This window comes from Ranitomeya imitator, chromosome 1 (genome assembly GCF_032444005.1).
Source record: "Ranitomeya imitator isolate aRanImi1 chromosome 1, aRanImi1.pri, whole genome shotgun sequence".
Classification (NCBI taxonomy): Eukaryota; Metazoa; Chordata; class Amphibia; order Anura; family Dendrobatidae; genus Ranitomeya; species Ranitomeya imitator.
This window is the reverse complement of record NC_091282.1, coordinates 403,809,607-403,837,425: the sequence shown is the minus strand read 5'-3', so window position 1 is coordinate 403,837,425 and position 27,819 is coordinate 403,809,607. Positions and strand designations below refer to the sequence as shown.

Below are 27,819 nucleotides of genomic sequence, written 5' to 3'. Positions count from 1 at the left end.
TGCTCCCCGTTCCACCGCAGCTGGCCACCGCTGTGTCTTCCCCGTCCTCTGTACTGACGCACAGGTCAGAGGGCGCGATGACGAGATTAGTGTGCGCGCAGCCCTCTGCCTGAGCAGTCAGTGCAGAGGACGGGGAAGACGCAGCGGCGGCCAGCTGCGGTGGAACGGGGAGCAGGTGAACATAGCAAGTGCCGGGGGCCTGGGCGACGAGAGGTGAGTGTGTGATTTTTTTTTTTTTTTTATCGCAGCAACGGCATATGGGGCAAATATCTCTATGGAGCATCTTATGGGGCATAATCAATGTTTGTGCAGCTTTATATGGGGCAAATATCTTTATGGAGCATCTTATGGGGACATTATCAACGTTTGTGGATCTTTATATGGGGCAAATATCTTTATGGAGCATCTTATGTGGCCATAATCCGCATTTGTGCAGCATTATATGGGGCATATTTTAATATGGAGCATCTTATGGGGCCATCATAAACTTTATGGAGCAATATATGGGGCTCCTGATTCAATATGGAGATTCAAGAACTTAACCTACTGATGTCTCAATTAATTTTACTTTTATTGGTATCTATTTTTATTTTTTAAATTTACCAGTAGCTGCTGCATTTTCCACCCTAGGCTTATACTCGAATCATTAAGTTTTCCCAGTTTTTTGTGTCAAAATTAGGGGTCTCAGCTTATACTCGGGTGTGCTTATACTCGAGTATATACGGTACTTGATTTTTTTTTTTCTTCGTGCCCCCTAAAGACTAAATTTAAGTTTTCATAAAGTTGTATATACTCAAAAATTGTACAAGTAAAAACTAAAGCTTGTCCCACAAAAAAATAAGCCCTCATACAGCTCAGAATTACAGAGAATTATAAAAGTTATAGGTATCAAAACATGATTACAGAAAAAAAAAAATTTTTCTTTTAAGTATTTTTTTTTTTGCACAAAACTTAAAGCCTATATAAATTTGGCATTAACCTGCATAATAGATACATAATAATGGACGATGCTTAAAGTTAAAATAAAGCAATACATTTGAATTTAAGGTGTGTTTTTGTTTTTTTGTTTTACACTTTGCCTTCCAGAGTGTCGGAAGTGATCAAAATGTTGCATGTACGACACAAATGGTACCATTAAAATTTGCAGTTTGTCACTCAAAAAATAGGCCCTCATAAAACTTGGGGTTCTCAGAATATGGCGACAGAGAAATGCATTATGCACTTTATTTGTGCAGCACGGCGAATAGCGGTAACATTTCTGTTCTGTTTATATTCCCCCGAATAAACCGTTAATAAATGTTTAATAACTTGTCCCTCTCAGGCTACGTTCACACTAGCGTTCGGCTAGTGTGCGTCGCGCTAGCGTCGGGCGACGCAGCTCCGACGCACGCGTCATGCGCCCCTATGTTTAACATGGGGGACGCATGCGTTTTTGCTTGTTGCGTTTTCCGACACGTGCGTCTTTTTTGACGCTAGCGTCGGACCAAGAAAATGCAACAAGTTGCATTTTTCTTGCGTCCGATTTTCGTCAAAAAACGACGCACGCGTCGAAAAATGCAGCGTTTTTGCGTGCGTTTGCACGCGTTTTTCGGTGCGTTGTGCGTCGAGTCGCCGACGCAGCGGCGCACAACGCTAGTGTGAACGTAGCCTAACTCATCCGTTCAGTTGAGTAGGACTCTCCGTCATTCTATTGATCATCGCTTGCCTGGCAGCTCTATCCCCTGTTGGTTCTTTTAGTTCGCCAGTGGTCATTCCCATGTCGCTCTTGATGGTGTCGATCCAGCAGGTTTTTGGTTGTCCTCTTCTTCTACTGCCATTAAACAATGCAAGCATTTCCAAGGGTTGACTCCACATAATGGACCAAACAAAAACTAGCTTATTTTGGTCCAAGACATCCCTGCTTGTAATCCTTGCTGTCCATGGAATCTGTAGAAGTCTCCTTCAGCTCTAAAATTAAAATGCGACAATTTTTTTTTTCCTGACAGCCTCCTTAAGTGTCCAGGGCTCGTATCATATGTTGCTATTGGGAAGACAATTGTGTTAACCAATCTGCATTTGGTAGCAAGGGTGATGTTTCTGCTCTTCCAGACCTTGTTCATGCCAACGATGGCATCCTGTCCAAGTGCCATGCGTCGTTTTACTTCAGGTGTGCAGTTACCACTTTGATCTCCTCACTGTCGACCTTGATTTTGATGTTGTCCGTTTGCGTTATTGTCATGATCTTTATTTTCTTGATGTTAAGATACAATCTGAATTTTTCTTAGCACACAGTGAGCTTCTCAATCCTTTTTTTTTCGTAAGCAGGGTTGTGTCCTCTGCATATCGTAGATTGTTCACTTCGATGTTACTTCTTATCTAAGCCTGCACTCCTCATGACCATTTCTGCTTATAAGTTGAAAGTTTCTGGTGACAGAATGCAGTCTTGTCAAGTGTCTTTACTAATCTGAAACCGGTCTATCTACATATGCTGCTCTTACTGTGGTTGCTATGCAATGGTGTCCCCCCATTTTTTCTTTCTTCAAGGCACTTCCATAATTTATATTCAGTATAGTCAAAAGCTTTGGATTAGTCAATGAAACACATGTATAGCTTCTTCTGTTATTCTCTCGCTTTTTCCATAATGCACCAGAGGTTGGCATTGTGGTTGCTGGTGCCTCTTTCCTATGTGAACCGTGAACCCAGCTTGCACGTCAGGTAGCTCCCTCTCAATTGTTGTATGATCTTCAGGAGAACTTTGCATGGATTATCAGGGCAGTAGTTCGATAATTGGTGCAGTTCTTCGTGTCTCCTTTCTTTGATATCGTAACGAACACTGACCACTTCAGTTCATTTGGCCACTTGCAGGTTCTCCATATTTGTTGGCAGAGCGCTGTTGATGGTATTTCTATGATATATATACTAAGTTATACAAGTGTTTCTCGCTAAATTAGAATATCATTAAAAAGTTATTTTTCAGTTCTTCAGTACAAAACGTGAATCTCATATATTATATGGAGTCATTACAAACAGAGTGATCTATTTCAAGTGTTTATTTGTGTTAACCCCTTCATGACCCAGCCTATTTTGACCTTAAAGACCTTGCCGTTTTTTGCAATTCTGACCAGTGTCCCTTTATGAGGTAATAACTCAGGAACGCTTCAACGGATCCTAGCGGTTCTGAGATTGTTTTTTCGTGACATATTGGGCTTCATGTTAGTGGTAAATTTAGGTCAATAAATTCTGCGTTTATTTGTGATAAAAACGGAAATTTGGCGAAAATTTTGAAAATTTCGCAATTTTCACATTTTGAATTTTTATTCTGTTAAACCAGAGAGTTATGTGACACAAAATAGTTAATAAATAACATTTCCCATATGTATACTTTACATCAGCACAATTTTGGAAACAAAATTTTTTTTTGCTAGGAAGTTATAAGGGTTAAAATTTGACCAGCGATTTCTCATTTTTACAACGAAATTTACAAAACCATTTTTTTTAGGGACCACCTCACATTTGAAGTCAGTTTGAGGGGTCTATATGGCTGAAAATACCCAAAAGTGACACCATTCTAAAAAATGCACCCCTCAAGGTACTCAAAACCACATTCAAGAAGTTTATTAACCCTTCAGGTACTTCACAGCAGAAGTAACATGGAAGGAAAAAATGAACATTTAACTTTTTAGTCACAAAAATTATCTTTTAGCAACAATTTTTTTATTTTCCCAATGGTAAAAGGAGAAACTGAACCACGAAAGTTGTTGTCCAATTTGTCCTGAGTACACTGATACCTCATATGTTGGGGTAAACCACTGTTTGGGCGCACGGCAGGGCTTGGAAGGGAAGGAGCGCCATTTGACTTTTTGAATGAAAAATTGGCTGCACTCTTTAGTGGACACCATGTCACGTTTGGAGAGCCCCCGTGTGCCTAAAAATTGGAGCTCCCCCACAAGTGACCCCATTTTGGAAACTAGACGCCCCAAGGAACTTATCTAGATGCATATTGAGCACTTTAAACCCCCAGGTGCTTCACAGAAGTTTATAACGCAGAGCCATGAAAATAAAAAATAATTTTTCTTTCCTCAAAAATGATTTTTTAGCCTGGAATTTCCTATTTTGCCAAGGGTAATAGGAGAAATTGGACCCCAAATGTTCTTGTCCAGTTTGTCCTGAGTACGCTGATACCCCATATGTGGGGGTAAACCACTGTTTGGGCGCACGGCAGGGCTCGGAAGGGAAGGCACGCCATTTGGCTTTTTAAATGGAAAATTGGCTCCAATCATTAGCGGACACCATGTCACGTTTGGAGAGCCCCTGTATGCCTAAACATTGGAGATCCCCCACAAGTGACCCCATTTTGGAAACTAGACCCCCCCAAGGAACTTATCTAGATGCATATTGAGCACTTTAAACCCCCAAGTGCTTCACAGAAGTTTATAACGCAGAGCCATGAAAAAAAAAAAAAAATTATTTTCTCAAAAATGATCTTTTAGCCTGCAATTTTTTATTTTCCCAAGGGTAACAGGAGAAATTTCACCCCAAAAGTTGTTGTCCAGTTTCTCCTGAGTACGCTGATACCCCATATGTGGGGGTAAACCACTGTTTGGGCACACGTCGGGGCTCAGAAGGGAAGAAGTGACTTTTGAAATGCAGACTTTGATGGAATGGTCTGCGGGCGTCACGTTGCGTTTGCAGAGCCCCTGGTGTGCCTAAACAGTAGAAACCCCCCACAAGTGACCCCATTTTAGACACTAGACCCCCCAAGGAACTTATCTAGATATGTGGTGAGCACTTTGAACCCCCAAGTGCTTCACAGACGTTTACAACGCAGAGCCGTGAAAATAAAAAAATCATTTTTCTTTCCTCAAAAATGATGTTTTAGCAAGCATTTTTTTATTTTCACAAGGGTAACAGGAGAAATTGGACCCCAGTAATTGTTGCGCAGTTTGTCCTGAGTATGCTGGTACCCCATATGTGGGGGTAAACCACTGTTTGGGCACACGTCGGGGCTCGGAAGTGAGGGAGCACCATTTGACTTTTTGAATACAAGATTGGCTGGAATCAATGGTGGCGCCATGTTGCGTTTGGAGACCCCTGATGTGCCTAAACAGTGGAAACCCCTCAATTCTACCTCCAACACTAACCCCCCCACACCCCTAACCCTAATCCCAACTGTAGCCATAACCCTAATCACACCCCAACACACCCCTAACCACAACCCTAATTCCAACCCTAACCCTAAGGCTATGTGCCCACGTTGCGGATTCGTGTGAGATTTTTCAGCATCATTTTTGAAAAATACGCGGGTAAAGGGCACTACGTTTTACCTGCGGATTTTCCGCAGATTTCCAGTGTTTTTTGTGCGGATTTCATCTGCGGATTCCTATTGAGGAACAGGTGTAAAACGCTGCGGAATCCGCACAAAGAATTGACATGCTGCGGAAAATACAATGCAGCGTTTCCGCGCGGTATTTTCCGCACCATGGGCACAGCGGATTTGGTTTTCCATAGGTTTACTTGGTACTGTAAACCTGATGGAAAACTGCTACGAATCCGCAGCGGCCAATCCGCTGCGGATCCACAGCCAAATCCGCACCGTGTGCACATAGCCTAATTCTAAAGGTATGTGCACACGCTGCGGAAAACGCTGCGGATCCGCAGCAGTTTCCCATGAGTTTACAGTTCAATGTAAACCTATGGGAAACAAAAATCGCTGTACACATGCTGCAGAAAAACTGCACGGAAACGCAGAGGTTTACATTCCGCAGCATGTCACTTCTTTCTGCGGATTCCACAGCGGTTTTACAACTGCTCCAGTAGAAAATCGCAGTTGTAAAACCGCAGTGAAATGCGCAGAAAAAACACGGTAAATCCGCCATAAATCCGCAGCGGTTTAGCACTGCGGATTTATGAAATCCGCAGCGGAAAAATCCGCAGAGGACCAGAATACGTGTGCACATACCGAAACCCTAACCCTAGCCCTAACCCTACCCCTAACCCTAACCCTATTCTAACATTAGTGGGAAAAAAAAATTCTTTATTTTTTTATTGTCCCTACCTATGTGTGTGACAAAGGGGGGAGGGTCATTTATTATTTTTTTTTATTTTGATCACTGAGATAGATTATATCTCAGTGATCAAAATGCACTTTGAACGAATCTGCCGGCCGGCAGATTTGGCGGGCGCACTGCGCATGCGCCCGCCATTTTGGAAGATGGCGGCGCCCAGGGAGAAGACGGACGGACCCCGGCAGCATCGGTAAGTATGATGGGGTGCGGAGGGAGCACGGGGGGGGGGGCCATCGGAGCATGGGGGGGTGGATCGGAACGCGGGAGGGGTGGAACGGAGCACCGGGGGGGTGGAACGGAGCAGGGGGGGGGGGGGGGTGGAACGGAGCAGGGGGGGGGGGTGGATCGGAGTGCAGGGGGGGTGATTGGAGCACGGGGGGGTGATTGGAGCACGGGGGCGAGCGGACAAGAGCACGGAGGGAGCGGAGCACAGGACGGAGGGGGGCGGGGCAGTGTACCGGGCAGATCGGAGGGCTGGGGGGGCGATCGGTGGGGTGGGGTGGGGGCACATTAGTATTTCCAGCCATGGCCGATGATATTGCAGCATCGGCCATGGCTGGATTGTAATATTTCACCCGTTATAATAGGTGAAATATTACAAATCGCTCTGATTGGCAGTTTCACTTTCAACAGCCAAATGAGAGCGATCGTAGCCACGGGGGGTGAAGCCACCCCCCCTGGGCTAAACTACCACTCCCCCTGTCCCTGCAGATCGGGTGAAATGGGAGTTAACCCTTTCACCCGATCTGCAGGGGACGATCTTTCCATGACGCCACATAGGCGTCATGGGTCGGATTGGCACCGACTTTCATGACGCCTACGTGGCGTCATGGGTCGGGCAGGGGTTAATATTGATGATTATGGCTTACAGCCAATGAAAACCCAAAAGTCATTATCTCAGTAAAGTAGAATAATTAACAAAAAAAACACCTACAAAAGCTTCCTAAGCATATAAAAAGGTCCCTTAATCTATTTCAGTAGGTTCCACAATCATGGGGAAGACTGCTGACTTCACAGATGTCCAGAAGGCAGTCATTGACACACTCCACAACGAGGGTAAGCCACAAAAGGTCATTGCTAAAGAAGCTGGCTGTTCACAAAGTTCTGTATCCAAGCATATTAATAGAAAAGTTGAGTGGAAGGAAAAGTGTGATAGAAAAAGGTGCACAAGCAACTGGGATAACCTCAGCATTGAAAGGATTAAGAAAAGGCCATTCAAAAATTGGGGGGAAATTCACAAGGAGTGGACTGCTGCTGAAGTCATTGCTTCAAGAGCCACCACACACAGACGTATCCAGGACATGGGCTGCAAGTGTCGCATTCCTTGTGTCAAGGCACTCATGACCAATAGACAATGCCAGAAGCGTCTTACCTGAGCCAAGGAGAAAAAGAACTGGACTGTTGCTCAGTGGTCCAAGGTGGTGTTTTCAGATAAAAGTAAATTTTGCATTTCATTTGGAAATCAAGGTCTCAGTCTGGAGGATGAGTGGAGAGGCCACAATCCAAGCTGCTTGAGGTCTAGTGCGAAGTTTCTACAATCAGTGATTGTTTGGGGAGCCATGTCATCTGTTGGTGTAGGTCCACTGTGTTTTATCAAGACAAAAGTCAGCGCAGCCGTCTACCAGGACATTTTAGAGCATTTCATGCTTCCCTCTGCCGTCAAGCTTTTTGGAGATGGAAATTTAATTTTCCAGCAGGACTCGGCACCTGTCCACACTGCCAAAAGTACCAATACCTGGTTTAAAAAACAACAGTATCACTGTTCTTGATGGGCCAGCAAGCTCGCCTGATCATAACCCCATAGAGAATTGTCAACAGGAAGATGAGACACCAGACCCAACAATGCAGACGAGCTGAAGGCTGCTATCAAAGCAACCTGGGTTTCCATAACACCTCAGCAGTGCCACAGGCTGATCGCCTCCATGCCACGCCGCAATGATGCAAAAGGAGCCTCGACCAAGTATTGAGTGCATTTACTGAACATACATTTTATTGGGCCAACATTTTGGATTTTAAAATTATTTTTCAAGCTGGTGTTATAAAGAATTCTAATTTACTGAGATAATGACTTTTGGCTTTTCATTGGCTGTAAGCCATAATCATCAACATTAAGGCTGTGTGCACACGATGTGGATTTAGTGAGGATCCGCAGCGTTTTTTCAACGCAGAAACGCTGCAGTTTCGCAAAGTGATTTACAATACAATGTAAATCAATAGAAAAAAAATGCTGTGCTAATGAAGTAGTATGTCACTTCTTTTGTGTGGAACTGTAGCGTTTCTGAACCCTTCCATTATAGAGATCCACTGGGGTAAAAAAATGCAGAACATCTGCAACAAAAACGCACAAAATCCGTATAAAAAATGCATCAAATCCGCACCTGCGTTTTCTGCCAGGAGATGTGGATTTTGAGCAGAAAATTCTGCACCCCAATCTGCAACGTGTGCACCCAGTTTTACAGAAATAACACTTGAAATAGATCACTCTGTGTGTAATGACTCTATATAATGAGTTTCACTTTTTGTCTTGAATAACTGAAACAAAGTTAATTTATGATCTAATTTAGTGAGGAGCACTTGTATGTACCCTAAAATGATTCCAGTGACCAATAAAACTCCTGTAGGGAAAAAGAAAAGCCCTCTTACGAAAAAGTAACGTTTTTGCTTCTGGAATGTGACAATGAAATAATTAAAATGGTAATAAGTCGCTTGTCATAAGGACCAAAAGTGGCTGTGGTGCCACGGTGTTAAGTAACGGAAATTTTTTTTTGAAAATTTGTAAAAATAAATTAAAATAAATTAAAAAAAATAAATAAAAATAAAATGAAAATTTGGTGTCTCCATTTTTGAGTTAAAAACATAAGATTTCTTATTTTTCCTTCAGTGGAGCGATGAGGGGGTATTGTTTTTTATGTAACAAGCTGACTTTTTTTATTAGTACTATTTAGATTATATTTTTTAGAGAGTTGCGGTGTCCAAGTAAGTCCGCAATTCTGGTGTTTTTTCTCTTTACAGCATTTACTGTAACATAGTAACATAGTTAGTAAGGCCAAAAAAAGACATTTGTCCATCCAGTTCAGCCTATATTCCATCATAATAAATCCCCAGATCTACGTCCTTCTACAGAACCTAATAATTGTATGTTGCAATATTGTTCTGCTCCAGGAAGACATCCAGGCCTCTCTTGAACCCCTCGACTGAGTTCGCCATCACCACCTCCTCAGGCAAGCAATTCCAGATTCTCACTGCCCTAACAGTAAAGAATCCTCTTCTATGTTGGTGGAAAAACCTTCTCTCCTCCAGACGCAAAGAATGCCCCCTTGTGCCCGTCACCTTCCTTGGTATAAACAAATCCTCAGCGAGATATTTGTATTGTCCCCTTATATACTTATACATGGTTATTAGATCGCCCCTCAGTCGTCTTTTTTTCTAGACTAAATAATCCTAATTTCGCTAATCTATCTGGGTATTGTAGTTCTCCCATCCCCTTTATTAATTTTGTTGCCCTCCTTTGTACTCTCTCTAGTTCCATTATATCCTTCCTGAGCACCGGTGCCCAAATCTGGACACAGTACTCCATGTGCGGTCTAACTAGGGATTTGTACAGAGGCAGTATAACTGTAGGAGTTAACTTTTATATTTGGATAGATTGGACACAGAAATGGTGATATCAAACATGAAGCAGAGCTACAGGCGTGCTCTGCCACATGCTACCTGTAACAGCTAGTTCTGGTACGGTTCAGCTAATAAGCACAGCCCATACATGGGCACCCGACATAAAAGGCAATATTATGTACATCTACATCGGGAAGGGGTTACAGTCTATCTCTCAGGATAATATGCTATTTTAGTATACCATAAGTATAGGTTTGAGAAGTATAAAGTTATTCAGCATATTCTTTGTACAGGGATAATACATGACCTTTTTCTGCCATTACTTATAGCAACCTTTCCAAACTGATGCTGTTAATAAGGAAAGCATATTATACAATTTAATCAAGTATCAGCTGTGTAGTTTCATGGAAGGTTCCTGGCAAAACGGATACGTGGAACTAAAGGGGGCAGTGTATAACTTATTTGATAGTCATTGACATGTGCTTCCTTAAAAGGCATACATGCTTTTGTGTTCTCTGAGTAGAGATGGGCAAAATCCTGGATGTTCAGGTTTGACCGACAAACAGTTAGAGTTTGGTTCAGATATCAGAATAGTACCCAAACCCCATTTTCTTGAATGGGGGGCCCGAACATCCACTGCCTCTGATCGACTGTAAAATCATTACCACCGGTCAGATAGCCGCAGTTCTCACGCTGTCAAATGATAGTGTGAGCCCGCAGCTGTATTCGGATGTAGAAGGTTTACCTCCGGTCACTCGCGTCAGCTGATGGGACTACTACTCCTTGTGATGATCACAGCTAGCACCTTGAGAGAGTGTCACAGTGCAGCGGTGAGTTCACCAGGAGAAATTTCTCACGGTCAACTGCAGTGAAGTAACCACTGCACCATGAGACTTTTTCTCACTTTGCTAGCGGTGAGGTCACTGCAGTTCAGGGGCCCGGCTGGGAACGCAGCCTCCATGATCTGTGGTAACCTCGATGATGTCACGGCCAATCACGGAGGCAGCTCATTCCTCAGTGGTTCTCAGCATGGATCGTTGCATCTTGGCACCGTCCAGGTTGAAAACTGTTTATCCCCAGACATGGTTTACTGTGTGGGATATGGTTGTTTTTTTTACTTTTGTTTTATTACATACAGGAGACAAGGGCTTCAATGGAATGGGTGTTAGGTGAGTATAACTGTTTTTTTTCTTTGAAAGTGTTTTGTTTTTAAATTAAAAAAAAAGTTAACTTAATTCTGGCTGTTTGGTTATTTATAATACAACTATAGGATTAGTAATGGATATGCGTCTTATAGACGCTGCTCCATTACTAACCTGTGTGCTAATAGATGCGCCTTTTCTGGACAGCTGCAGGCTGCTATTTTTAGGCTGGGGGGGCAATATCCATAGCCCCTTACTAGTCTGAGAATATCAGCCCCCCAGCGGTCTGCTTTAGCTTGGCAGGTTGTCAAAAAACGGGTGGGGGAACCCCATGCCATGTTTTTTTTATTTATTTATTTAACCCCTTCCCGACCTTTGACACAGCGTATGCGTCATGAAAACCCGTGCCAATCCGACCTGTGACACAGCATATGCGTCATGGCCGGATTGGGCTCCTGCAGGCCGTGTGAAAGGGTTAACTCCAATTTCACCCGGCCTTCAGGGACAGGGGGAGTGGTAGTTTAGCCCAGGGGGGGTGGCTTCACCCCCCCCGTGGCTACGATCGCTCTGATTGGCTGTTGAAAGTGAAACTGCCAATCAGAGCGATTTGTAATATTTCACCTATTATAACGGGTGAAATATTACAATCCAGCCATGGCCGATGCTGCAATATCATCGGCCATGGCTGGAAATACTAATGTGCCCCCACCCCACCCCACCGATCGCTCCCCCAGCCCTCCGATCTGCCCGGTACACTGCCCCGCCCCCCTCCGTCCTGTGCTCCTCTCCCCCCTGTGCTCTTGTCCGCTCGCCCCCGTGCTCCAATCACCCCCCCGTGCTCCAATCACCCCCCTGCACTCCGATCCACCCCCCCCCCCCGTGCTCCGTTACACCCCCCCACCCCCCCCGCTCCGTTCCAACCCCCCCCCCCCCCCCCCCCCGTGGCTCTGATTGGCTGTTGAAAGTGAAACTGCCAATCAGAGCGATTTGTAATATTTCACCTAAAAAACTGGTGAAATATTACAATCCAGCCATGGCCGATGCTGCAATATCATCGGCCATGGCTGGAAACACTGATGTGCCCCCACCCCACCGATCGCCCCCCCAGCCCTCCGATCTGTGGTCCGCTCCCCTCCGTCCTGTGCTCCGCTCCCCCGTCCTCCTGTCCGCTCCCCCCGTGCTCCAATCCCACCCCCCGTGCTCCAATCCACCCCCCTGCACACTGATCCACCCCCCGCACACCGATCCACCCGCCCGCACACCGAACCACCCGCCCGCATACCGATCCACCCCCCCCCCCCCCCCGTGCTCCGACGCCCCCCCCCCCGTGCCCTGATCTCCCCCCACTTATACTTACCGAGCCTCCCGGGGTCCGTCCGTCTTCTTTCCTGGGCGCCGCCATGTTCCAAAATGGCGGGCGCATGCGCAGTGCGCCCGCTGAATCTGTCGGCCGGCAGATTCGTTCCAATGTGAATTTTGATCACTGTGATAAAACCTATCGCAGTGATCAAAATAAAAAAAACAGTAAAGGACCCCCCCCCCCCCCTTTGTCCCCCATAGGTAGGGACAATAATAAAATAGAGAATTTTTTTTTTTTCCACTAAGGATGGAGTTAGAACTAGGGTTAGGGGTAGGGTTAGGGTTTCGGTATGTGCACACGTATTCTGGTCCTCTGCGGATTTTTCCGCAGCGGATTTGATAAATCCACAGTGCTAAACCGCTGCGGATTTATGGCGGATTTACAGCGGTTTTTCTGCACATTTCACTGCGGTTTTACAACTGCGATTTTCTATTGGAGCAGTTGTAAAACCGCTGTGGAATCCGCAGAAAGAAGTGACATGCTGCGGAATGTAAACCTCTGCGTTTCCGTGCAGTTTTTCCGCAGCATGTGTACAGCGATTTTTGTTTCCCATAGGTTTACATTGAAATGTAAACTCATGGGAAACTGCTGCGGATCCGCAGCATTTTCCGCAGCGTGTGCACATACCTTTAGAATTAGGCTATGTGCACACGGTGCGGATTTGGCTGCGGATCCGCAGCGGATTGGCCGCTGCGGATTCGCAGCAGTGTTCCATCAGGTTTACAGTACCATGTAAACATATGGAAAACCAAATCCGCTGTGCCCATGGTGCGGAAAATACCGCGCGGAAACGCTGCGTTGTATTTTCCGCAGCATGTCAATTCTTTGTGCGGATTCCGCAGCGTTTTACACCTGATCTTCAATAGGAATCCGCAGGTGAAATCCGCACAAAAAACACTAGAAATCTGCGGTAAATCCGCAGGTAAAACGTAGTGCCTTTTACCTGCGGATTTTTAAAAAATAGTGCGGAAAAATCTCACACGAATCCGCAACGTGGGCACATAGCCTTAGGGTTAGGGTTGGGTTGGAATTAGGGTTGTGGTTAGGGTTAGGGGTGTGTTGGGGTTAGGGATGTGGTTAGGGTTACGGCTACAGTTGGGATAAGGGTTAGGGGTGTGTTGGCGTTAGAATTGAGGGGTTTCCACTGTTTAGGCACATCAGGGGGTCTCCAAACGCAACATGGCGCCACCATTGATTCCAGCCAATCTTTTATTCAAAAAGTCAAATGGTGCTCCCTCCTTTCCGAGCCCCGACGTGTGCCCAAACAGGGGTTTACCCCCACATATGGGGTACCAGCATAGTCAGGACAAACTGCGCAACAATTACTGGGGTCCAATTTCTCCTGTTACCCTTGAGAAAATAAAAAATTGCTTGCTAAAACATCATTTTTGAGGAAAGAAAAATGATTTTTTATTTTCACGGCTCTGCGTTGTAAACGTCTGTGAAGCACTTGGGGGTTCAAAGTGCTCACCACATATCTAGATAAGTTCCTTGGGGGGTCTAGTTTCCAAAATGGGGTCACTTGTGGGGGGTTTGTACTGTTTAGGTACACCAGGGGCTCTGCAAACGCAACGTGACGCCCGCAGACCATTCCATCAAAGTCTGCATTTCAAAACTTCACTTCCGAGCCCCGACGTGTGCCCAAACAGTAGTTTACCCCCACATATGGGGTATCACCATACTCAGGAGAAACTGGACAACAAATATTGGGGTCAAATTTCTCCTGTTACCCTTGGGAAAATTAAAAAATTCTGGGCTAAAAAATTATTTTTGAGGAAAGAAAACGTATTTATTATTTTCACTGCTCTGTGTTATAAACTTCTGTGAAGCACTTGGGGGTTCAAAGTGCTCACCTCACATCTAGATAAGTTCCTTTCGGGGTCTAGTTTCCAAAATGGGGTCACTTGTGGGGGGTTTCTACTGTTTAGCCACATCAGGGGCTCTGCAAACGCAACGTGACGCCCGTAGCGCATTCCATCAAAGTCTGCATTTGAAAACTTCACTACTTCACTTCCGAGCCCCGGCATGTGCCCAAACAGTAGTTTACTCCCACATATGGGGTATCACCGTACTCAGGAGAAACTGGACAACAAATATTGGGGTCAAATTTCTCCTGTTACCCTTGGAAAAATAAAAAATTGCGGGCTAAAAAAATCATTTTTGAGAAAATAAATTTTTTTTTTTATTTTCATGGCTCTGCGTTATAAACTTCTGTGAAGCACTTGAGGGTTCAAAGTGCTCACCACACATCTAGATTAGTTCCTTTGGGGGTCTAGTTTCCAAAATGGGGTCATTTGTGGGGGATCTCCAATGTTTAGGCACACAGGGGCTCTCCAAACGCGACATGGTGTCCGCTAATGATTGGAGCTAATTTTCCATTTAAAAAGCCAAATGGCGTGCCTTCCCTTCCGAGCCCTGCCGTGCGCCCAAACAGTGGTTTACCCCCACATATGGGGTATCTGCATACTCAAGACAAACTGGACAACAACATTTATGGTCCAATTTCTCCTATTAGCGTTGGAAAAATAGGAAATTCCAGGCTAAAAAATCATTTTTGAGGAAAGAAAAATTATTTTTTATTTTCATGGCTCTGCGTTATAAACTTCTGTGAAGCACCTGGGGGTTTAAAGTGCTCAGTGTGCATCTAGATAAGTTCCTTGGGGGGTCTAGTTTCCAAAATTGGGTCACTTGTGGGGGAGCTCCAATGCATAGGCACACAGGGGCTCTCCAAACACGACATGGTGTCCGCTAACAATTGGAGCTAATTTTCCATTCAAAAAGTCAAAAGGCGCGCCTTCCCTTCCGAGCCCTGCCGTGTGCCCAAATAGTGGTTTACCCCCACATATGAGGTATCGGCGTACTCGGGAGAAATTGCCCAACAAATTTTAGGATCCATTTTATCCTGTTGCCCATGTGAAAATGAAAAAATTGAGGCTAAAAGAATTTTTTTGTGAAAAAAAAGTACTTTTTCATTTTTACGGATCAATTTGTGAAGCACCTGGGGCTTTAAAGTGCTCACTATGCATCTAGATAAGTTCCTTGGGGCGTCTAGTTTCCAAAATGGGGTCACTTGTTGGGGAGCTCCAATTTTTAGGCACACGGGGGCTCTCCAAATGTGACATGGTGTCCGCTAAAGAGTGCAGCCAATTTTTCATTCAAAAAGTCAAATGGCGCTCCTTCCCTTCCAAGCCCTGCCGTGCGCCCAAACAGTGGTTTACCCCTACATATGAGGTATCAGCGTACTCAGGACAAATTGGACAACAACTTTCGTGGTTCAGTTTCTCCTTTTACCATTGGGAAAATAAAAAAATTGTTGCTGAAAGATCATTTTTGTGACTAAAAAGTTAAATGTTCATTTTTTCCTTCCATGTTGCTTCTGCTGCTGTGAAGCACCTGAAGGGTTAATAAACTTCTTGAATGTGGTTTTGTGCACCTTGAGGGGTGCAGTTTTTAGAATGGTGTCACTTTTGGGTATTTTCAGCCATATAGACCCCTCAATCTGACTTCAAATGTGAGGTGGTCCCTAAAAAAAATGGTTTTGTAAATTTCGTTGTAAAAATGAGAAATCGCTGGTCAAATTTTAACCCTTATAACTTCCTAGCAAAAAAAAAAATTTTGTTTCCAAAATTGTGCTGATGTAAAGTATACAAGTGGGAAATGTTATTTATTAACTATTTTGTGTCACATAACTCTCTGGTTTAACAGAATAAAAATTCAAAATGTGAAAATTGCGAAATTTTCGCCAAATTTCCGTTTTTATCACAAATAAACACAGAATTTATTAACCTAAATTTACCACTAACATGAAGCCCAATATGTCACGAAAAAACAATCTCAGAACCGCTAGGATCCATTGAAGCGTTCCTGAGTTATTACCTCATAAAGGGACACTGGTCAGAATTGCAAAAAACGGCAAGGTCTTTAAGGTCAAAATAGGCTGGGTCATGAAGGGGTTAATTTTTTTTTTTTTTTTTTTTTTTTTTACGTCGTGGGGACCCCTCTATTCTTGATAACCAGCCTTGCTGATAGCTGAAGGTTGCAGCCTGCATCTGTCAGTTTTGCCAGGCTGTTAATCAAAAATACAGGGGAACTTACACCGGTTTTAAATTTTTTTTATTTAGAGCGCAGGCACCTTTTGATGAATACACTATCAGCTGCCACCTGCTCTTCCTGTTATTAGCTGCAGCAGGTATAGGCTGCAGGGAATAATAGTTCCATCAGCTAACACCAGTAACTGGAGGTAAACTTCTCTCCAATCACAGCTGCGGGCTTAAGTTGTCATCTAACAGTGTGAGAACCGAAGCGCTCTGAACGGTGGCATTTAGGCTATGTGCACACGTTGCAGAATTACAGCGTAAATTTCCGTGGCAACTCTCTTCCGCCGGAAATACGCATGCAGAATTGGCATGCATTTTCCCGCTAAACACTAGCATTTTGCAAGCGTAATTAGGTTGCAGAATGCTAGCGTTTTCCAAGCGATCTGTAGCATTGCTTGGAAAACTGATTTACAGTTTTTATAGTAAAAAGATGTGTTAAAAATAATAAAAAATCGTGATGTTCTCACCTTCCGACGGCCCCCACAGCCTTCCTGCTCCTCGCGATGCTCCTGGCAGCTCCGGTTCCCAGCGATGCCTCGCGGCAATGACTCCAGAGACTGGAGACTGCGAGACTGCTACGTCATCACAGGTCATTGTCGCAAGGCATTATTGAGAACGGGAGGAGCGGTAAGGCTGCAGGGGCTGCTGGAAGGTGAGAATATCACAATTTTTTTTAATTTAATTTTTTTTTAACAGGTAAATGGTTCACGGGGCCTGGAGGAGAGTCTCTCTTCTCCACCCTGGGTGCCAACCACACATGATCCGGGGTACCAACCACACATGATCCGCTTACTTCCAGCATGGTGGGCATAGCCCCACACGGGAAGTAAGTGGATTAATGCATTCCTATGTGTGCGGAAATGAACATGCTGCTTTTTTTTTTTTCTGGAATGCGATTCCGCCGTGGGAAAAAACGCAGCATGTGCACAAAAAATGCAGAATGCATTAAAAATGATGGGATGCTTATGTAAGCAGTTTTTTAGCCTTTTTTTCAGCGGAAAACGGCCGAAAAAACGCTAAAAATCCTGAACCTGTGCACATAGCCTTAGTCTTACAGACGCTCAGTGCGGCAACATGAGAAACACCTGGTGTTCTTACTGCCGAACCCAAACAGTAACATGGCCTTCCTAGATAAGTCCATGTTCGGGGTCCGTGCACAAACAGTTGATGTTCAGCATGGACCTTGATCTTCATTGTTCGGATTTGCCTATCTCTATGAAAGAACCCTTACCTAATTCCTCCTTTAGCCATTTAACGCCGAGACACCAGAAGAATTGGACATTGGAAATCCAATGTGCCAGATCCTCCTTCCCCCAGCATCACCTGGGTAGTATTCGTACATACAAGGGCTAAACAAAACTGACAGTTTTCTTCGAACCCATTTGCCAAGAGTAAGATCTCACTAGTTTTGTATAATAGCTGAATCCTATTGGTAATATGCTAAGAGGTTTTAGAACATAACCTGTTTTTCCCATATCTGTTACTACCAATCTATAATAAATGTTCCTAACAGTCAGTAATATAGCATAGCTCATATGGCAAAGGACATGGTATTCTGCCAGTTCAAGTTTGCCCAGTGAAAATGATACAATCCTGATATCTTTGCATGCATATAACATTTTGTTTATTTTTTTCTTGTACAGGTCCCTCCTGAATTTGACTTTTCTGCACACAAGTATTTCCCTGCTGTGAAACTGGTATAAATGGTCAGCCGTTTTCTTAGGAGCGTGTTCTGACCTGGTATTGTGTGCTGATTGCAGGACACATGGGAAACTAGAATTTTTTCCATTTTTATTTTTTAGTGCACTGGTAACTTTTATGTAAAGCCACAAGGTGGACAATCTTTGTAAATTGGCTGTGTGGGGTTTAAAATTCTTGTGTTCTAATACCAATGTTTTCCATTAAATATTTAAAATATCTTGGGTGTGTTCAATTTTATTAGCAAGGATCCCCAGTTCTGAATACTGCAGTTTGTCACATGAAACAAGTCTCCCACTGCACTTATTGTACAATGATTTCTGTAGGAAATGAATGTCTCGTCCCTGACAAGGTGTTTTAATGGGTAAATAGTCTACAGTAGGATATTAACTTGCTTATCTTCTGTCAGCCTTGAGTAACAGCCTGTGCTGTAGTCCAGGTCTGCAATTGCAGCTTTACACTACATTGGAAAAGTCATCAAGTGTTTAATGAAACCCATCTTATAACTGCATCCATTTTACCGTATTGGATAGCAGGCTCTATGTAGCCTGGACCAGGCAGAAATGAATTTCAGCTCTGAAGCCTTCCGAAGTGCGAGTTCAGCTGTGGACTACAAGTCTGTGTTGACACACCGCATAATAATTACACTGTGGAGCCCGGCTACAAAGTCATCCAAAAACCTACAATAAAATCAGAATGTGTTAAAAAAGAACCACATCTATTTATAAATTTTAGGATTTATAGCGACTTAAACCTATAAATGCATATTCTACGCAAAACAAACAAGCTTGATTAAGCGGTATCTCATACGTTCTAGCATGCTTTCACATCTATTATGTGGCACAATAATTCAAAACATTCTTTTGTAATATTTTACTGAGTGTAGTTTCTATGAATACATCTCAGAAGGGATCACATGGTGCTCTATTATGTAGATCCGTTCCATCCTTCACTTTTCCAGACCCAGTAATCTGGTGGTATGAGATGAAGGTGTAACCCTGCTCCTCATGGGGGGGGAGGCTGGTAGAATGTCATGGATTTCTGCAAGGCATCAGATGTAAGATGTCATTTATTGTGATAAATCTGGGAGAGAGGTGGAGTGAGATGGAGAAAAGACCCGATTCATCATGATTGGTATTGTTCACACCGGATGGAGTGTGTTGGAGACAGGCGCTCCTGAGTCATCAAGAGGTGCATGCTTCTTCACGAGTCTGGAGCATCTGACGAATGGTGTGCGCTATGTCAGAAATCTCACTCTATGGTCAGGTACAGGAGTGAGATTTCTAGGGTAGAGAACCCCACGGCTCATCATGAATTAGGCAAGTTGTGGTGTCCTGCCTGAATTCCACCCATTTTAGCTGAGCTGGGAGAAATTGTCGTGAAGACAGATTGTAGGTTGTCGAAAAGTCTGTTGGATGATGAAATGTGTGAAGAAAGATCAACATGCTATTTAAAAGGGAAGATCCTGTGATTTAAATTTTTGTATTAATAATTATTGAATATGTAACCAATTATTTATAATACAAAATTAAATGAACTCCTTTTTACTTCAGCCACTGGAGACTGCCATTTTCATTGGGTAGGGGTGTAAGTGTCTAAGCACAACACTTACACACCTCACTTACAGCAGCCATGGGCGTAAGAGACTGCAGTTGGACGATGGCTGCATCTCTTGCATTGAGGCCGCTGCTCCTGCCTCTTACCTGTGACCTGAGATGTTCAGGTTACGGCTCTGGGAGGAGATTATGGCCATTTGTTGTAGTCCATAGAATTGCTGCGGGCTTCATTCTTTTCCCTAAGGCTGGGTTCCCATTGCGTTATGGGACCGCGTTAAACGGACAGCGTTGCACGGCGAAATTAAAGCCGTGCAACGCGGCCGTTAACGCGCCCATTCACGCTAATGGGAACACGCTTCACTAGCGCGTGCCATGTTCGGCACGCGGTAGCGACGCGCCGGTGATTCCTGGCGTGCCGCGGACGCTGCTTGCAGCGTCCGAGGCGCGCCCGTGGTCCGTTCCCCGCTCTCGCAGATCGGGGATCTGCGAGAGCGGGGACGTTACCGCGACCCCGACCGCAGCCCCATAAAAAACATTGCGTTAGCACAATCCGCTAGCGCTAAACGGATTGCACTAACGCAATGTGACCCTAGCCTAACATTGCACACAGTGCTCAGTGTGTGTGCGATGTCAGGAGCTGCCTGGGGAGAAAGATACTGGGGAGTGGAGGTCGGGGTGAACTCTGCTGCCCGACTAATCCACCTTTCCCCCGCCCTATTCCCCGGCCCCTCCCCTCTGTCAATCCCTGCACTGGCTCCCCATTACCCAAAGACTCCAGTTCAAAACCCTAACCATGAAATACAAAGCCATCCACAACTTGTCTCCTCCATACATCTGTGACCTCGTCTCCCGGTACTTTCCTGCACGCAACCTCTGATCCTGACAAGATCTCCTTCTCTACTCCCCTCTTATCTCCTCTTCCCACAATCGCATACAAGATTTCTCTCGCGCATCACCCCTACTCTGGAACTCTCTACCACAACATATCAGACTCTCACCTACCATCGAAACCTTCAAAAAGAACCTGATGACCTACCTCTTCCGGCAAGCCTACAACCTGCAGTAACCACCGATTGACCAAACCGCTGCACGACCAGCTCTACCCTCGGGTCCTCTCTCCTACTGTACCAGTCATGACTTGTATTGTTTAAGATTATTGTACTTGTTTTTTATTATGTATACCTCTCCTCACATGTAAAGCGCCATGGAACAAATGGCGCTATAATAATCTGTAGCAGGAGCAGAGACTCTGATCACCGCTCCCCGTTGACTTGACCTGTTCCGAGCACAGGAGGGAGATCATCACACTATTATTCTACATATTTTATTTTCTGTGTTTGTGGGCATGCCTGTATTTTTCTATGTATAGAAGAAGAGCTTGGATAATCACAGCTCCAAGTGAGGAATACAGTGAAAAGATACCTAATCCACTCATGCATGATACGCCCCAGACCGGTATATCTAATCCCATCGTGGGATATGACACTGAGCCCTGTATCTAGATAGTGTATCACGTGCTGCGGCTGAGCCAAGTGTGTGACAGACTGTGCGTATCTAACCCCAGTTTATGATGCAACTAACATAAGCGGTCCTGCCGGCCATCCTTAGTAACACTACTTGTCGGTATCACTGGCATTCACCAACAAAATAGCTCCTCACTGTGATCTTAAACTTTATTCTTTCTTAAGGTACTGTCACACTAGACGATATCGCTAGCGATCCGTGACGTTGCAGCGTCCTCGCTAGCGATATCGTCCAGTGTGACAGGCAGCAGCGATCAGGCCCCTGCTGTGCTGTCGCTGGTCGGGGAAGAAAGTCCAGAACTTTATTTCGTCGCTGGACTCCCCGTAGACATCGCTGAATCGGCGTGTGTGACACCGATTCAGCGATGTCTTCGCTGGTAACCAGGGTAAACATCGGGTAACTAAGCGCAGGGCCGCGCTTAGTAACCCGATGTTTACCCTGGTTACCATCCTAAAAGTAAAAAAACAAACACTACATACTTACCTACAGCCGTCTGTCCTCCAGCGCTGTGCTCTGCTCTCCTCCTGCTCTGGCTGTGAGCACAGCAGCCGGAAAGCAGTGCTCGGCGCTCACAGCCAGACCAGAGAAGCAGAGCGCCGAGGACAGACAGCGGAAGGTAAGTATGTAGCGTTTGTTTTTTTACTTTTTAGGATGGTAACCAGGGTAAACATCGGGTTACTAAGCGCGGCCCTGCGCTTAGTTACCCGATGTTTACCCTGGTTACCGGGGACCTCGGGATCGTTGGTCGCTGGAGAGCTGTCTGTGTGACAGCTCTCCAGCGACCAAACAGCGACGCTGCAGCGATCCGGATCGTTGTCGGTATCGCTGCAGCGTCGCTATGTGTGACGGTACCTTTACCCTTTAGCAAACACCCAGGAGGAGAGGAGTGACATCACACACACGAGAGCAGACCCTGCCCATAATTACTGCAGTTGTAATATGAGCTAATTGTACACTAGGTTTTCATGGCAAATTTCTTCAGCTGCTCCCCCTAGTGTTTAAAAGCGGAAATACTAAACCTTTCTACATTATTTTTCATATTTTACTTAATGTAACAAAATGCAAGTAATTTTTAATTAATACTTAACATTTTTTTTTCAATTGTTAAATTGTTTTTTTTTTTAAATTCATGGCACTCTCCCTTTAATGTGTTTTGAAGCGAAAGGGACTTGCTGGGGCAAGAGCTAGTTGTAAATGTTGGATCAAGACACAGCTTCTTCAGGATGGGTGCGATTGTTGCAGTTTGGAGGGAAGACAGCAGAAGTTAATAATTTGAAGAGATGGGCTGGGATAAGCATGGTGATAAGGTTAGGGAGGAGATGGGACAAGGTCAAGGGCACATGCAGTAAGTAAGCTTTTCTTCAGTGAGTGGGAAAAAAAATAGGCATTAGCCAGTTGTGTAGAGCGGTAGTTGACCATTAACCCCTACACAACCTTTGACGTATGACAGAAGATTCCTTATAATGAGGTAAATGGAGACACTGAACTCGTCTGGCCTATAATCTGGCAGTGTCTGTCTTTTTAACACCATAACGGTGGCCACTATGGGCCCTTATTCCCTCATTGTCATTTTAAAACGGCGCTTGGGAAAAAGAGTATACTGTGCCCCCCAGAGTCCGAAAATCTCTGAGGTATCAGCTACCAGGGGATAGCCATTAGCTTTTGTTTTCGCCAAAAGATTTTATTTTAAGCCGCCACCATGAAAAAGGACTCTTTTGGCCAGGCCCTACTCTAACCTATTAAATATTTGTTAAAATATCCAATACTCTTTTTAGGTATATTTATGTTTCTTTAAGGGAATGAGTCTGTATATAGTGTCAGTGTACAGATAACACTGGCTCACCGGTGAGGTCTCTGGTTGAAGTCCTTCATCTTCATCCAGCAGAGACAGCCATCACTTCTTCCAGCCAGGACTTGTCTCTGCAGAAAATAAAACCCTTATCTAGTGCACATTCCCCAACTTCTACACTGCACCAAATGAAGAAAAAAAAAAAAGCGACCTCTCCTTCCCCATACTCAAAACTGTATCCTCAAAAATACATCACATCAGTAATAATATACCAAAATTAGCCCCACCAGTAAATGTCCTACATCCTGCTCCCATATATAATCCATTCTGGAGCCTACGTGTCTCATTTCTGGTCCTATATGTTTTCCCATTCTGCCCCCATCATGTGGTTTTACGAAAAAAAAGTTCTCCTTACCTGGCCGAGGTCCAGTGGTGTCCTCTCCCTGATACATCTGAGGTGCCGGCGTACGGCAGTGACATCATTCGCCGGCAATGTGCATGGTGATACTGGCTGTTAACTGTTGCTGTGTGGGAAGCTAAGGATGCTAGTTTACATACTGAATCGGCAGAATCCTGCCGCTGGGGCCCAGTGAGCAGGAGAGGCCCCCACCCACCCACGCCAGTAAGGCCATGACTGCGGCCCTGTGCAGATTTACCATTTCTCTGAATGCTGAGCTCTGTATAACCCTACACCACTGATGGAAAGCTCCCAAGTACAGTACACAGAAAGCAGTCAGCCTATGCATAATCAAAGGTAGGGACAGGAATATGAATATGCATAACTATATGGTAGAATTATTAGTTTTCTAATCTCTATAAGTGACACTGATTTGATAAAAAATGCAATAAGTAGCCCACAAAGGACATAGCTAAAAGTGTCCCTTTTTGTAAACCATTGCCTCAATTTAATTGAGTATGCGTTCAATATAACTACCGTATTTAAATATGATCTTTCAAATTTTTCATGTTGAACCTGACACATGGAGTAAAAGTGGCTGTTAAGCAAAATAAAACATGTTTTTCTTTTTATTTTGCCTATCCATTGTAGTGATATTGTGAAAGCATTTGGCATCTAGTGATAAAAACAAATAATACGGTATTTTTTGGACTATAAAACGACCAGAAGATGCACCCCAGATTTTGGGGAGGAAAATAGGAAAAAGATTTTTTATAAGATGGGGGTCTTATACACTGCTCAAAAAAATAAAGGGAAAACTTAAACAACAGAATATAACTTCAAGTAAATCAGACTTCTGTGAAATCAAACTGTCCACTTAACCAGCAACACTGTTTGACAATCAATTTCACATGCTGTTGTGCAAATGAAATAGACAACAGATGGAAATTATTGGCAATTATCAAGACACACTCAATAAAGGAGTGGTTCTGCAGGTAGGGAACCACAGACCACATCTCAGTACCAATGCTTTCTGGATGATGTTTTGGTCACTTTTGAATGTTGGTTGTCCTTTCACACTCGTGGTAGCATGAGACGGACTATACAACACACACAAGTGGCTCAGGTAGTGCAGCTCATCCAGGATAGCACATCAATGTGAGCTGTGGCAAGGTTTGCTGTGTCTGTCAGCGGAATGTCCAGATGCTGGAGGCGCTACCAGGAGACAGGCCAGTACACCACGTGGAGGTGGCCGAAGGAGGGCAACAACCCAGCAGCAGGGCCGCTACCTCAGCCTTTGTGCAAGGAGGAACAGGAGGAGCCCTGCAAAATGACCTCCAGCAGGCCACAAATGTGCATGTGTCTGCACAAACGGTTAGAAACCGACTGCTTGAGAATGATCTGAGTGCCCGACGTCCACAGATAGGGGTTGTGCTCACAGCCCAACACCGTGCAGGATGATTGGCATTTGCCACAGAACACCAGGATTGGCAAATTCGCCACTGGCACCCTGTGCTTTTCACAGATGAAAGCAGGTTCACACTGAGCACATGTGACAGACATGACAGAGTCTGGAGACGCCATGGAGAGCGATCTGCCTGCAACATTCTTCAGCATGACCGGTTTGGCAGTGGGTCAGTAATGGTGTGGGGTGGCATTTCTTTGGAGGGCTGCACAGCCCCCCATGTGCTCGCCAGAGGTAGCCTGACTGCCATTAGGTACCGAGATGAGATCCTCAGACCCCTTGTGAGACCATATGCTGGTGCGGTTGGCCCTGGGTTCTTCCTAGTGCAGGACAATTCCAGACCTCGTGGCTGGAGTGTTTCAGCAGTTCCTGCAAGATGCAGGCATTGAAGCTATGGACTGGCCTGCCCATTCCCAGACCTGAATCCGATTGAACACATCTGGGACATCATGTCTCACACCATCCAACGTCAGGTTGCACCACAGACTGTCCAGGAGTTGGCGGATGATTTAGTCCAGGTCTGGGAGGAGATCCCTCAGGCCATCCGCCGCCTCATCAGGAGCATGCCCAGGCGTTGTAGGGAGGTCATACAGGCACATGGAGGCAACACAAACTGAGCATCATTTCCTTGTCTTGAGGCATTTCCACTGAAGTTGAATCAGCCTGTAATTTGATTTTCCACTTTGATTTTGAGCATCATTCCAGATCCAGACCTCCATGGGATATTCATTTTGATTTACATTGATCATTTTTATGTTTTATTGTTCTCAACACATTCCACTATGTAATGAATAAAGATTTGCAACTGAAATATTTCATTCAGTGATATCTAGGATGTGGTATTTTAGTGTTCCCTTTTTTTTTTTGAGCAGTGTATTTCGAATTTTAGGCATCTTACCATGGGGGAACGGCGGTGGTGAAACAGGGGTCACAGGAAGGATGTTCCCTTCCTCAGGTAGCCAGGGGCGGAAGAAGTGGGGCAATGCTGCAGACCCTGGGTGGGAAAAGTGGGTGCCTCAGCAATGGGATGCTGCAGGTTCAGCAGTGAGGCAGAGCGGATGTGGCAGGTCCAGTGTCGGCGGTGAGGCAGAGCAGAGTGCATTGCATTCCCGAAACCATGGGCCGCTGGAGGCTGCACTTGTGTAGACTGTGATCTCGACACAGCTGAGATCTCAATCTGTGCAAGTGCCGCCTGCGGCAGCCATCTTCCTGGAGCCATGTGCTTCAGGGAAATGGCCACTGCCGGCAGAGCTTGCACAGATTGAAATCTTGGCCAGGCCGACATCCCAGTCTGCACAGGCGCTGCCTCTGGCGGCCCACAGCTTTGGGAAAATGGCTGCTGGGAAAGCAATACACTCCGCTTTGCCTCACCACCATTCCCAGGCCCTCAGCGTTGCACCTCTTCTGCCACCTTTGGCTTCCTGAGGCAGGAATCCTGCCTCCTGTGACCCCGCTCCACCACCGCCGCACTCTGATCTGGCCAAAAACTATGTACGAGAAGGAGGTACACCGTCAATTAAATGACAAAGTTTGCTATAAAAAACTAACATTCAATCCCCTTTTAAAATTCAAATTTCAGCTAAACTATTCCAGATAGAGCTATTGCTGATGGGGTCATTACAAAAGAGTTGTCTTCAGCACTCACTATAGCAGAACCCACTATCTCAACGTTCTACCTCCTTCCTAAAATACATAAGAATAATACCAATCCCCCTGGACGTCCTATCATTTCTGGAGCGGGGAATTTCTTGGAACATGTCAATCATTGGATTGATTCAATTTTACAGCCATTTGTGCAAAGTCTTCCTTCATTCTTAAAGGACACCACCATGTTCCTTACGTTAATCAATGACCTTCATGTAGATCCAGATGCCATCATGGTGGTAGCAGATGTAGAGTCTCTACACGTGCATCAAACATCCTGATAGCCTTCGTGCAGTCAAATATTATTTAAGTATGTCCAACTTTCCAGCCAATTTTCAGAACTTGGTATTAGAGATACTTGAGTTCACTTTAACTCATAATTTTTTTACTTTCAAGGGGTCCTTCTTCCTGCAGCTCCAAGGGACAGCCATCGGGGCGGCCTTTGCGAATCTGTTCCGGGGGCTGTGGGAGAGGAACCTCTTCCTGTCAGATCGGGCCTCATCTATGGACAGTGTCCCATTATGGGCATGGTACATAGATGATGTATTCCTGATCTGGCAGGGATCTCTTGAATTATTACAACTATTCATGGGATCACTTAATAATAATGACTGCAACATTAAACTAACCTACCACTTTGACAGACGAAGGGTTGATTTTCTTGATGTTCTGGTGAAACGTGATGAGGGAGATGCTATTCAGACAGATATTTTCAGAAAACCTACATCTACAAATTCTTTGCTGCATGCTTCGTCCGCACATCCGAGACACGTGATTCAGTCTGTCCCGCTGGGTCAGTTTCTCCGTTTACGGAGGCTCTGCTCTAGTGATACAGACATTGTAAAATCTTGTTTTGAGATCCATAACTTGTTTCTCAAACGGGGATATAGTCATTGGATGGTTAAACGTGCATACAACCGGGCCAAGTATTCTTCTCGCCATGACTGTTTATAAATCCGAAAGGAAATTACCTAGCGATAAGGTTAGATTGGTTACGAATTACCATAACCGTTTTGCACTTGTGAGGGAGGCCCTCACCAGATCCTGGCCTATCCTCCAAGCTGACCCGGTGATTTCGAAATATATACCTGAGAGACCAGCGAGACGCTCCAGGAATCTCCGGGATATACTAGTACATAGTCACTATACGGGCAATTGCAAATCTACATTTTTAGATCTTTACCCCAGAAAAAGTGGATGTGTTCCATGTGGACGCTGTGTGGCGTGCCCAAATGTGGAAAAATGTGATTCTTTCTTCAACTCCGATAGGTCCAGGTCTTTTGAAATAAAAAAATTCATTACCTGCACTACCCGCTATGTAATCTACTTTGCCACTTGTCCCTGTGGACTTATATATATTGGACTTGCTACACATCCTTTTAAATTGAAGGGAACATGTGTTGGGCATTATAGCGGCTGCCGAGCACACGGACACATCCAACTTAAAAACCATCCCCAGACATTTTTGGCTCTGCCACAATTGTGATGCCA

General features: G+C 44.8%; 1 protein-coding gene across 2 annotated transcripts in view; it reads left to right on the top strand.

Annotated features, from left to right (window-relative positions):
• Window positions 1-18,174, top strand: part of NAA35 (N-alpha-acetyltransferase 35, NatC auxiliary subunit) — a 109,143-nt gene extending 90,969 nt beyond the window's left edge. For both annotated transcript variants that reach the window (XM_069762456.1, XM_069762463.1), the window contains exon 23: window positions 17,899-18,174. In XM_069762456.1, coding sequence (XP_069618557.1) covers window positions 17,899-17,958 — 60 coding nt within the window. In that variant the 3' untranslated portion in view covers window positions 17,959-18,174. The remainder of the gene's footprint in view (window positions 1-17,898) is intronic.
• The last annotated feature ends 9,645 nt before the right edge of the window (window positions 18,175-27,819 follow it).